This window comes from Crocuta crocuta, unplaced genomic scaffold (assembly GCF_008692635.1).
Source record: "Crocuta crocuta isolate KB4526 unplaced genomic scaffold, BGI_CrCroc_1.0 scaffold884, whole genome shotgun sequence".
NCBI classification, from domain to species: domain Eukaryota; kingdom Metazoa; phylum Chordata; class Mammalia; order Carnivora; family Hyaenidae; genus Crocuta; species Crocuta crocuta.
The window spans coordinates 2,058,525-2,070,743 of record NW_027529549.1 but is presented as its reverse complement, the minus strand read 5'-3'; the positions used below and the strand labels follow the sequence as shown (position 1 = coordinate 2,070,743).

The following is a 12,219-nucleotide window of genomic DNA, read 5'->3' as shown; positions in this document are numbered from 1 at the left end:
AGTAGGCTACCTGGTAGATATGAGACATTTAGTAAACACTTCTTGAAAATATTTGTGGCTTAACAATGAGTACAGATAAGCACATGAATGCTATTGCAGGGTATAAGGACCATCAGGGACCAAGGAAGAACAGTTTGAAGGAAGGGCTTAGAAGTGGTACTTCTTTAGCAGACCTGGAATGGGTTCAATTTGAAGGTGTGTACGGTTTGGAGAACTGGAGGAGATGAACAAGGATATTCCACATAAGAACAACCTAAATGAATACTTGGAAGCAAGAATAAATATGCTTTCGAATATATCACCTCAACGAGAGAGGTGGTTGCACTGGAGGGATAATGAGAAATGAAGTTAAATGGGTAAGTTAAGGGTAAGAGTGTGCAAGCCTTTAGGAATAGAAAATGGTGGGGGACAAATAACTCAGAGTTTCTTAACAGAAACTTTTGATAATGAAATCAGGGTTCAAGGGGGAAAGAGTATAATGATGACATTCATGATGGCTTAGAAAAAATACTATTCTTGAATGGAAAGAGTGGGCTGAGGACAATCAGGAAGTGTTGAAAACTTGTGTATGAAAGCATCTAACACCGTATCAGCAGAGACTAGGGCTTGAATAAATGTCAGTGGAATCTAAATACTGGGCATATTAATATCTCATTTACATAAGACTTGGGATCTTTTTTAAAAACCTGTTCCTCTGTGGTGCAATCGTTTCTTGTTCTCTTGCTTACCCTGGCGTTTCATGTTTTTCGTACTTTTCCATCTTTACTCAAACAGGTTGGCAGGGAAGACTTATGCCTTGATTTTTAAAGTTAAAATGATGCTGCCACAAAGAGACTGTACCCCGTTACAGATTTGTCACAGAACCCCAGAGTTTAAGAGTGTAAAAGACCTCCGAGATAGGACCCATCATCGCCCAGATAGGGACACTGAGGCTGAAAGGGGTTAACTGAGCATTCCAGACTCAGAGCAGTTAAGGGTCAAGCCGACACAAGAATCCAGACTTCCGCTTGGAGCCAAGGGTTCCAAGCGGCTAGGATAAGGCTTGAATCTGCCGCAGGGTGCAAGAGTCGTGAAAGGCGTTTTTTTCCACCTTCCGAGGTTAGGGTGTTGGCTACCCTCGGGACCGCGGAAAGTGCCAGGTAACACCAACCTCGAGGGCCTCGCGCCCAGGTAGCCTCTAGCGCTTCCTAAGCCACCGCTCCTACTCTCGCGATACTGGCAAGCCGTCGCCCTGCCAGGGCCTGGCAGGCCCCGCCCCTCCACCGCAGCCGTATGTCGTCATTTCCTGTGGGTCTGCAGGCAAAGGGAGAAGATGGCGGCCCTGGGGGAACCTGTGCGGCTGGAGAGGGGTGAGTGTGGCTGAGGCCGGGACCGAGGTGGGCGGAGGGGGTGGAGGAGTGCTGTGTGGACGGAGGGGAGGAGGGGCGACCCCGGCTCCGAGACCCAGATCCAGGTGTCCCTCGCGCCGAAGTCGCTGCTCTGGCCCCTGGGAGGGCGTTTGCGGTCCCTTGACTGATACTCAGACCCCTGCTCTATTCACATGGACTGTGCCGGGGGACAGCACAGTTAATTACCACATGTCCGCGTTCGTAGACACCCGCCGCAGACGCTCTCCCTGGGTGCTCACGGCAGTCGCGGCGTCCTGAGATGTGTCAACCCCAGCAGCAAACATCACTCCCCCAGTTCGGACAGACTACACGCACTGCCCTTACTTATGTACGCATAAATCCGGTGTCCCCGCCTTCACTCCCCCACATTGCAGAGGTCCCGGACCCAGTGCATTCACCACAGAGTCCTTATTTACGCACAAACTCCGTCATTACTTTCACCACAGCCTCACTTGTGTTTGTTTTGGGCTATTTCCTGGCTTTGGTGCCTCTCCCAGGTACGGAGAAGATGCTTTGAATACCTTCCTACTGATTTGCTCTTCGGAAGGTTACATAACTATTTGGAATAGTGAGTGGTAGGTTGTAAAATGCTTGAACGTGTAGTCTTATTTCATCTTTACAAACCTTACAACTGCTGACTGTGGCTGGTTGCTTGCTTTTTGGAGCAGACTGTCAAGGAAAAGTAAAATCTGTTCTGCTGAGTAATTAGATACCGAAAAGCCAGCGAAAATGTATGCCTGTGCTCCTGTCAGGGTCCTGTTACAGAGTTTCAGCATTTCACTCTTCCTTTCCCAAAACCTTTATTTCAAGACAATTTCAAGCATGCTTTGGACACACCATTATTAGAAGTCATTGCTAAGTCAGAAACAGTATTTTGAGTGCTAGTGGTAAACAAAATATAGGGTGGAGATTGTAAATACATTCCAAATATTTGCTTTTGCGGTTACAGCCTGAATGTTAAGTAACTTCTCTTAATATTGTATTTAGAGAAACCTTCATACAAATAAATGCTCACTTAATGTTATTTATTCCCTATGGTGTTCACTATTTGTTAGCAAGCCTCTTTATAAATGGCATTGTTTCCCTCCAGCCCACCAGACTGTTAATTAAAGCATCATTTTTGACAGAGGAGTAGCTACTCTGGGAATACTTACTAAGTTAGGCCTAAGACTGACGTCTCCCTCCTGAGCACAATGGCGCTGTGCTTTGTACATGGGAACAAATCTGTTCCTTGTTAACAGGAGTAGGTGTTTTTCTTTGAAAGCCAGTTGTAGGATTCTAATATGTTGACGGGCTTTTGTGTTTTTAAGTGCAGCACAAAATGTGAAACTTCACCTCTGGCATTTAGTTTTGGTAGTCATGGCTTTTTTGTTTTTCCAGAGTTCTTTACAGTTCCACAGTAGAATGCTCAGCCACCTAGTAGGATGAATTACTAGAGGTTGCCATTTAGCAGGATAAGAAGGATTACATCACCTGTTCTTATTTAGAATTCTCTTTAACAAATTCTATTAACAAACACTTTCAATAACCCTACAATATAAAATTAGTGCATATGATCAAGATCCTGAATGTCTTTAAAATCATCAAAACATTCAGTGGGTTATGTTTAAACACATATTAGGTACAGTTCAGGTTCAGTAAAGAGTCTTTTCATTTTGTTTCAATTTTTGGTTAATTGGAAATATTTATATGGCTTGTATATTGTAATTTTGTAAGTCAAAATAATCAATGAACTACCAGCCCCTATTCACCAGTCATTCTAGTGACTTCTACTTACAAATGTGATTTTCTTTGGAAAATGAAAAAAGATTTTACCAGCACATGGTGTTTTGTACTACTCAATGCTTTGAATACTAATCATGATAGATAAATTTTTTGACTACTTTTCAAATAGAACCGTCAGCTTTTTGAGGCCGTACAATGTTCAGGTGTCTATCGCATTTGAACCCATTCTTTCCTGTGACATTTAGTATTTTATATTCAGTTTTCCTGTTTCTCATAGATACTGTTTTCCAGATCCTGCATGTGTGCAACATTAGTGTTTGTTTCTAACCTACATAAAATTTGGCATTCTCAGATTTTGCATTCCCTCCCTCCCTCATATCTGCATTCACATTACCCGCCCCCGCCAACCATACACCCACAAGCTCACACTCTTATGCTTTTTTTCCCTCCGTATTCTACATATTTCTGGTAAATCCTTGAGGATTGAATCCTGTTACAAGGCATTTAGACAATCTTCAGAGAAAATTATTTATCAGTTTGTGTGTGTTTAACTGTAGATATTTGTAGAGCAATTGAATTGTTGGAAAAACTGCAAAGGAGTGGAGAGGTCCCACCTCAGAAACTTCAGGCTTTACAAAGAGTCCTTCAGAGTGAATTCTGCAATGCTGTAAGAGAGGTGAGTAAATGGGATTAAATTTACTAAAAACTTGAATTAGGTAAGATAGTACTCTGACATTTAGGTTTAGAAGTTTTTAAGAAAACAAACTTTAGAAAAATATTAGAACCGGGTCACCTAGGAGGCTCAGTTGGTTATGCATCCGACTCTTGATTTCAGCTCAGGTCATGATCTCCTGGTTTGTGAATTCGAGCCCCACGTTGGGCTCTATACTGACAGCATGGAGCCTGCTTGGGATTCTCTCTCCCTCTTTCTCTGCCCTTCCCCTGCTCACACTTACTCTCTCTCAAAATAAATAAATTTTAAAATCCTTCTATCTTACTTAAAACAAAAAGAAGAACAATATTAGAACCCATCTCTCTCTTTTTTGAAAAAAAAAGTATGATGTTAAGTATATAAAAAAAGCATATATGTTAAGTATAATTAACATACAATGTTTTATTAGTTTCATGTGTACAGAATAGTGATCCAGCAATTCTATTCATTATTCGGTGCTCACCACAGTAAGTGTAGTCGCCATCTGTCAGCAAACATGTTGTTACAATTCTAAGACTGTGTTCCCTATGCTGTACTTTTCATGTCCGTGACTTGTAACTGAAATTTTGTACCTCTTCATTTTTTGGGATTTTTAATAGAAAAACATTTTACTGGATGCCTGGGTGGCTCAGTTGGTTAAGCATCCGACTTCAGCTTAGGGTATGATCCCACAGTTTATGAGTTGAGCTCCACATCGGCTCTGTGCTGACAGCTCAGATCCTGGAGCCTGCTTCGGATTCTGTGTCTGTCTGCCCCTCTTGTAGTTCGCACTCAGTCTGTCTCTTACTCGCTCACTCTCAAAAATAAACATAAAAAATATATATATTAAAAAAACAATGATATTTTACCAGGGTGCATGACTTTGTCTAAAATTTAGGCACACTCCTTAACTTGACTTAGAACTTAAGCATGGTATATTCTGAGATTTTAAATCTTGATGATAACTTTGGGTTTTACAGGTATATGAACATGTCTATGAGACTGTGGACATCAGTAGCAGTCCTGAAGTGAGAGCTAATGCGACTGCAAAGGTATTTTTTTTCGTTTTTGTTTTTTCTTCCATTTACTGAAAGAGGCTTCATTATAAATGAGGGGTTTAGGGGCTCCTGGATGACTCAGTCAGTTAAGTGTCCGATTCTGTGTCTCCCTCTCTCTCTGCCCCTTCCCCACTCATGTGCACTTGGTGCACACTCTCTCTCTCTGTCTCAAAAATAAAATATAAAAACATAAGTTAAAGGTTTAAAATGTGCAATTATTAGATATTTGATAAGCTAGTTTTGAAAACTAACATATAGTATCTCTTGAGCTACACTAAACTTCTCAAGTACTAAGACATTTTTTAATTGACTTTACAAGAGGTATTTTATCATGCAGTTTAGATAATGCATTAAAAATACACTTGCACAGAAACAATAATACACCTCTTGGTGCTCCTGGGTGGCTCAGTTGGTTAAGCATCCAACTCTTGGTTTCAGCTCAGGTTCATGATCTCATAGTATGTGAGTTCGAGTCCTATGTTACAGGAGCCTGCTTGGGATTCTCTCTCTTCCTCTCTCTCTGCCTCTCCCATATCTTGTCTGTCTGTCTCTCTCTTTCTCAGAATAAACATAAATTAAAAAAATACACATGTAATATGTATTTGTTATAAATGATATACATATGTCATTATGTAAATTTTCCAAAAACTCTGATATATATATTATCCTGATTTTATTGGTGAGGAAGCATTATATTGGTTAATTTTCTCAAATCACACAAACAGTAAATGTTCGAACTGGGTACTCCCCTGAGTTGCTCTTTGCTTTTCTCCTTTATCTTAACTCTACAAATGTGGGGTGATGTCACTAGTAGGTTGGCTCTTCAGAGCTGTATACAGCAAATCTTATGTGCTTTTCTGTACCAGTGGCTTCCTCCGATTATTTCCAGATTGACCTCAGTGTTCAACATATCTTGTTAGAATAAACTAGTATCAGCAGTAGGTGACTTATACTAGAATTAGTCATTAGCAGGTAATTTTGCCTTGATAGTTACTGATCCATAAAAGGAAATAGTGATTCTCTGTTGAATATAAACACTTAAACACGTGAGTACAGTTTGGAACAGTATAAAAAAGACATAGAAACTTGGCTTGAAATTCCTGAGTTATATGACCTCACGGCTTCCTGAATTTCTGAACCTTAGTTCTATTATCTGTAAAATGGGGCTTCTTTCAGAGCTTGGAACCTAATAGTATTCAACAAATCATGATTTCCTTCCTTTCCCCCTTCCCATTTTTGCTCATGCACCTTGATCTATCATGAAAAATGGTAACAGATTACTTAATTATCTGCTTTTAAAAGCAGAAAGAAACCAAAAATTTCAACTTTGTGTTAGAATTAGTGTAGATTAGTCTAAATTTAAAAGTATAAAAGAAGATGTGATGTCACTCTGTTTTCATCTGTGAGGTTTTAGGAGTAACTGGGTAGTTGACAACAAAAAAAGCAACAAAAAAAGTTCATGTTGGTTATATGTATCCGTCTTTCTCAATATTGAATCATTTCCTTAATTAGTTATGTAGTATATAGTACAGATAGTACAGCAGCCCAAATGATTGCATGTAAGGATACCTACCTCCTTACAGTTAATTATGTAGATAGGTTGTGTCTTGCACAAAGGCTCTTAAAGGAGCCAGGCATTCCAGCCCAAAGCTCAGGGCTGCTGGTGTGCAGGGTCAGGGGTTTTCTCTGTAACATCCCCCCGTGTTCATCTGCCAAGCAAGCCCGCATGCCATTTGCTGCACAGAAGTTCTGGGTGCTGGGTGGACTGAGTGACCTGACAATCTGAACACCTCCTGCATGGGCCCAGGGTTTGCTTTCTGGTCATCATCGCCCCATCTGCTCAACTTACCTTCTCTTCCAAACTGCCAGTGAACTTGTGAGCATTCAGACGTCAAAAGTGTGTATTGACAGGGGGCACCTGGGTGGCTTAGTCAGTTAAGTGTCCGACTTCGGCACAAGTCGTGATCTCACAGTCCGTGGGTTTGATCCCCGTGTCGGCCTCTGTGCTGACAGCTCAGAGCCTGGAACCTGCTTCAGATTCTGTGTCTCCCTCTCTCTCTGCCCCTCCCCTGCTCGCTCTCTGTCTCTGAAAGACATAAAAAAAATTTTTTTAAAAGAGTGTGTAGGGCAAAAGTTTAGAAGAAGAAACAAAAGAACTGAAGCAAACAAAGATCATATTTTTAAAATGTGAAATTTTTTTCGAGGCTACTGTCGCTGCATTTGCTGCCAGCGAAGGACATTCTCATCCTCGAGTTGTTGAGCTACCAAAAACAGAAGAAGGCCTTGGCTTCAATATTATGGGAGGCAAAGAACAAAACTCTCCAATCTATATATCTCGAATAATTCCAGGTGGAATTGCTGATAGACATGGGGGCCTCAAGCGAGGAGATCAACTTCTTTCTGTTAATGGAGTGGTATGGATGAATTTTATTTGTACTTGTAGTAATGCATTGTAACCACTTGGGGATGCATTTGAGTTACAGAAACAAGATGCTGAGGGAAAACCAAAGAAGCTTTGTAGTTTAGAAATCCCTTGAGGGAATCCTGGTCAGTATTAATACAGTGATACTTTTTAAAGCACTTTAAGTGTGTTTTGCTTCTTTTCCAAAGTAAATTAGCAACGCTTAGTGTGACTTTTATGAAGTAATTAAGCTCTTTAGTAGTTAAGGCAGTACGTTAAATTGGAGAAGTCCGCCCTCATTTTTGTACAGAATGCCAGCTGCTTAATTTACTTCAGACCTAGTGAGGTAATAGGGCATATGTATTGGTATTGAGAGTAATTATTTGGTAAAACCACAGTTGCTGGATTTGACTTAGCAGAGGATTTCACACTGATTGAAATGATAAAGTTAGGTTATTTCATAGGTTTATAGTGTTGTGATGATACGAAGTTAAAACTCTTTTTGCTTTTGTATATTTTAAACATTTTTGCATTTCTAGCTGGTTACAAAACCTGGATACTAATTGTGTGTGTGTCTACTTTTTTCCCAGAGCGTTGAAGGAGAACATCACGAAAAGGCTGTAGAACTGCTGAAAGCAGCTCAGGGGAAGGTTAAATTAGTAGTGCGGTACACACCCAAGGTCCTTGAAGAGATGGAGTCGCGCTTTGAAAAAATGAGATCAGCAAAACGCAGGCAACAGACCTAATGCAATTCAGAACTTTATATTCCATTTTGCTTTTAGCTAGAAAAGTTTTACTTGTGACCTACTGATGGCCTCAGTGCCAGTGATTGTAAAAAACAAACAGAAACTTCCCGTGAAATCCTTCTTGCCATTTTATAAACACCTATTTTAACATCATTTATGGTTCCAGAGATGCATACACTTTTTTCTGACAAGAAAAAGTGAAAGGTGACGAGGGCAGTTCTGTCCTGCTGTTTTTACTGGCCTTTTTCAAATGCAGATTTTGTCATAAAGTTGTTATAGATTTTTAAAACTGCTTTTTTAATATTAAAATGTACTTTTACATTCTTAATCTTTTTTTAGAAAAGAAAACCTTTTCTTCATTTGGCTGCTTATTTAAAAATAACAATTCTCCAATTCTTTTTTTGCTTACTCTATTTTTTTTAACCTGTAAAATTTCTTTACGGTTTTTCCAAGAAATTAAACATAACAGTCTCAGCTACAGCAGTTCTTTACACTATCAGTGTTAACACCACTGCTGCATTTTGTACTTTGAACACATGCGTAATATATATTATCAATGGTAAATCATAACTCAACAGAGTGGAAATTTTTTACTTTTATTTAAACATACTGTATAATGAATATTCATTTATACTGATTTATAAAAGTTTTTAAACACTGAAACAATCATTGCTAAAATATATATTCTTCCATAATATTTGAGCAGTGAGGCAAGAGGGTGTAATTTGATTGTTGGCATTACTGGTTACATCTCTTTATGTTCAACAATATATCATAAATTACAAACGCAGAAACAGTTTCAGGCTTCATTTCTTTTGCAAATTTTTAAGGCTATTTTTATTTGAATATATTTCTATATTTTGGTTTTTCCATTCCTAGGGATGAGCCAGTTAGTTTGTGTTGGGAAGCAGCGGAAGCGAAGACGAAGAAGTAATACCTTTAACCTCACTGGCCTCAAGAGTTACACACTCTTTACTAGCTCACCTTAAAAGAGTTGATTTAACTTAGGAAGAAGATAGAAGGATATACTTAAAATAGGTAGAAATGATGAGGTGATATGTTTGTAAGAATCTGCAGGCTCTTAGTCAAAATGAGTAGGCATTCATTCATATTGAAATGGCTGAATTTAGAGATGTGATCTTTGATTGAAATGCTGGGAAGTCTGCGAGACACTTTGATTTGTCCACTGGATGTCACTCTTACTGAAAGGCAGCTACTAGGGTAGGACTGTGACTGAGGCCTTTTTAAAGGTGGAAATTAAGAGTTGAGGTTCATTTTCAGTCCCAACTTCTAGGAACGTTTGTATGATTTTCAAGACTTTTAAGTGACAGATGCTAAAAAGAAGATAATGTTTTGAAATATATAAGGAATTTAGCCTAATTACTGACCCTGTGTAAAAAAAGTGGGCATTCTGTAACATTCCTTCAGGAAGAATAGAAACGTATACCTTTTCCTGCATGTTTGTGAGCACTGTGAGTCTTACCAGATTATTCCAGTTTTCAGTGATTTTCAGAATAAAAGTCAATCAGCATTGTTATTTATCATTTAGGTATTGAACACTGGATTGCATGGTCGAATGTGTCTTTAGTCCATTACAAAACGTGCTTGTATCGATAGGATCATGTTGTTAAATTGTGTATTTTCAAAATTAATTGATGTTTTTAAAATGTTGAGACCAAAGTAGAGTAGAAGAATTATGAATTTATTTTAATTTAATTGTAAAATTATTAGAGGTATTTGTTGTAGAGCTTTACATATTAAAGAAAGATCTTGGTGCATATAAAAAAAGTAATATTATTATGCTCGTATTCTTGCATTACAGGGTAAGTAAATCCTGAAGAAATACTATTTTTAGTATAGCTACAGCTGTAGTAGCTTGCAAGGGTGTGTCAACATTTCATTATAAATTATAGCTTCCTGGTTCAGTATCTCTGCTGTTTCAGAACTTTCAGCCAAGTTCAATCTTTTTTGGCGTTGAAACTTAGTAAGTTGAGTAAGCAGTTTTTTTTTTCTTCTACAGTAATCCACAATCTGTTCTTTGTGTGGGTTGGCACTTATTTATAATTCTTAAAATAAGGATAGCTTAAAGGAGCCAAATACAGTAGTTTTGCTTGCTACTGTTGAGCATGAGTAGCAGTAGTTTGTTTCTGTTAATGCAGTTTTCAGAGTGTATCCCAGAATTTTAAATCTTGACCATAGAGATTCAGTCATTTGGTGGCAGAGATGTACAGTAGGTGGTCTAGTATAGCAAGGAAATGAAGGGAGTTGTCATCTTATAAATAAATATGTGATTCATGAACGTAACTAGGCACATAGTAAGTATTTAATAGGGTTTTGATTTGTAAATTATAAACTACTCAATTTCCATATATTTTCTGGTATTTCAAAATGGTTCGATTCAGTGATTCCCAACCTTATCTGTACATTAAAACTCCTGCAGAGATTTAAAAACTATTTATTAGTACATGAGTCCCATTCTTTATCAAGTAAGATGAGAATCTCTGAGGGTGGGGCCAGATACTTTTTTTTTTTTTAAAGCTTTCCAATTGGTTCTAAAGGACATCTAGGGTAGAGAACCACTTGTTTTCTCCTTTACAAAATGCTCTAATCACACTCCTGTCATGAACTTAAATTCTAATGGGGAAAAACACAATTAAGTGCATAATATATTTGGAAGTATCAGAATAGAAAGATTCAATTTACAGCTACTGACAAGTAGTTGCAAATATAATAATTGTTATCTTATTTAGTTATTTCTTTAGGAATAAAAGGTACTTGCCATTCATTATTTGGAAGTAATTATAGTTGGTTTTTTTTCTGTCAGTAGTTTAAATGTAAGATTTTAATGTTTGTCATCTTTCTGCCCCCTTTGTCTTTAAAACTTACAGAAATAAATGTTTATTAGTTGAGAAAGCATGTTTAAAAACTGCAGATGAGAAATACTGTCATTGGTTATTATGTGCTGTTTTAATATGGCCACTTTGTCCGTTACTATACTAGATTATAATGGCCAAGTTCGTTGGAGGTTGAGAATTCAGATGTGTTTTTAAAAAATCATTGTCTTCCTCTACCAAGCTTTTTAGTTATTTTGTTCAAGTACTTAAGTAGTTTGGCTCAAGTACTTTACTTACAATTAAAATGGATATTATAGCATTTAGTAGGAGAAATGGCTATGGCTTATCTGAAAAGAATGTCAGCATGACTTGGTGTAGACTTAAAAGAATACATGTTGTGAATATTTTATAATGTGGAATGATCATTGAAATATCAAGGACTCTGGTAATTGTATTTCCTGAATAAATGTACATTTATGACTTTTCTAACTTACATTTTGTTGTCTCCTAACAATCTGGTTTTACACTTTTTATTGTCCAAAGTTTCACTAATCATGTTTGTTCAACAGTTGTTGCAGTTCTTTAATGGTTAAATAGTGGGAAAAAATCAAATTGCTTGTTCATTAATTTTCAAGAACTTCCGAACTAATTTGTATCTGGACATAGTTTTTAAAAATATTAGCGAACAGTACACTTCTACTTTAATTCCTTAGTGTAAGGCAACAAAAAATACCCAAAATGGATTTAACACTTCTTCAGTAGATGACTTCATTTATTACCAACTTAATTCTGATTCTAAGGTTTATCTGAAATAAACTTGTATTCTTGTTATTTGGATTTGAAAAAAAAATTGGTATAACTACACAATAAATGTGTTTCTGAAAGCTCTGTATAAAATAACTTTTAAATAAGGTAAAAAGCACAATCCATGGTGGTTACTGGATTGAAACTTTGACTTCCTATATTTTGCTTTGTCTCTCATAAAATATAACTTTAGAAAAAATTCTCTTGTGTTATTTTGAGAGAGGCAGTTTGGCGTGTGATTGACAGCACAGCATCTGCAGGCTCACTACCCTAGTGTGAATGTTAGATCCACCATTACCGTGTAATCTTACATCACTTACTTACCTCCTCTGTCCTGTGTGGTAAGAATGTCTGTAATTGTTAGGTCATTATCTGTAAAACCCTTAGAAGGGTGCCTGGCATAGTTAGTGCTATTTGTGCTTGCTATTATTTGGGTGTAAAAGCTTCAGGGACCTTATTAGCTGAAGGAAGATATGTGGCCGCATAATTAAAATCAACTTATTTTTGATGCCTAGGAAACAAATTATGCTTGAAAACTTTATAAGGAGTGAGACTTATAAGGAATTTTCAGA

At 37.6% G+C, this 12,219-nt stretch overlaps 1 protein-coding gene across 1 annotated transcript; it reads left to right on the top strand.

The window, feature by feature from the left end:
• The first annotated feature begins 1,269 nt into the window (after positions 1-1,269).
• On the top strand, positions 1,270-11,336 carry LIN7C (lin-7 cell polarity scaffold C). Its single transcript, XM_077761433.1, has 5 exons — positions 1,270-1,349; positions 3,671-3,789; positions 4,785-4,856; positions 7,067-7,276; positions 7,854-11,336. Exons 1-5 carry the CDS (start codon positions 1,313-1,315, stop codon positions 8,007-8,009), a joined length of 594 nt encoding a protein of 197 aa, XP_077617559.1. The 5' UTR covers positions 1,270-1,312; the 3' UTR covers positions 8,010-11,336.
• The last annotated feature ends 883 nt before the right edge of the window (positions 11,337-12,219 follow it).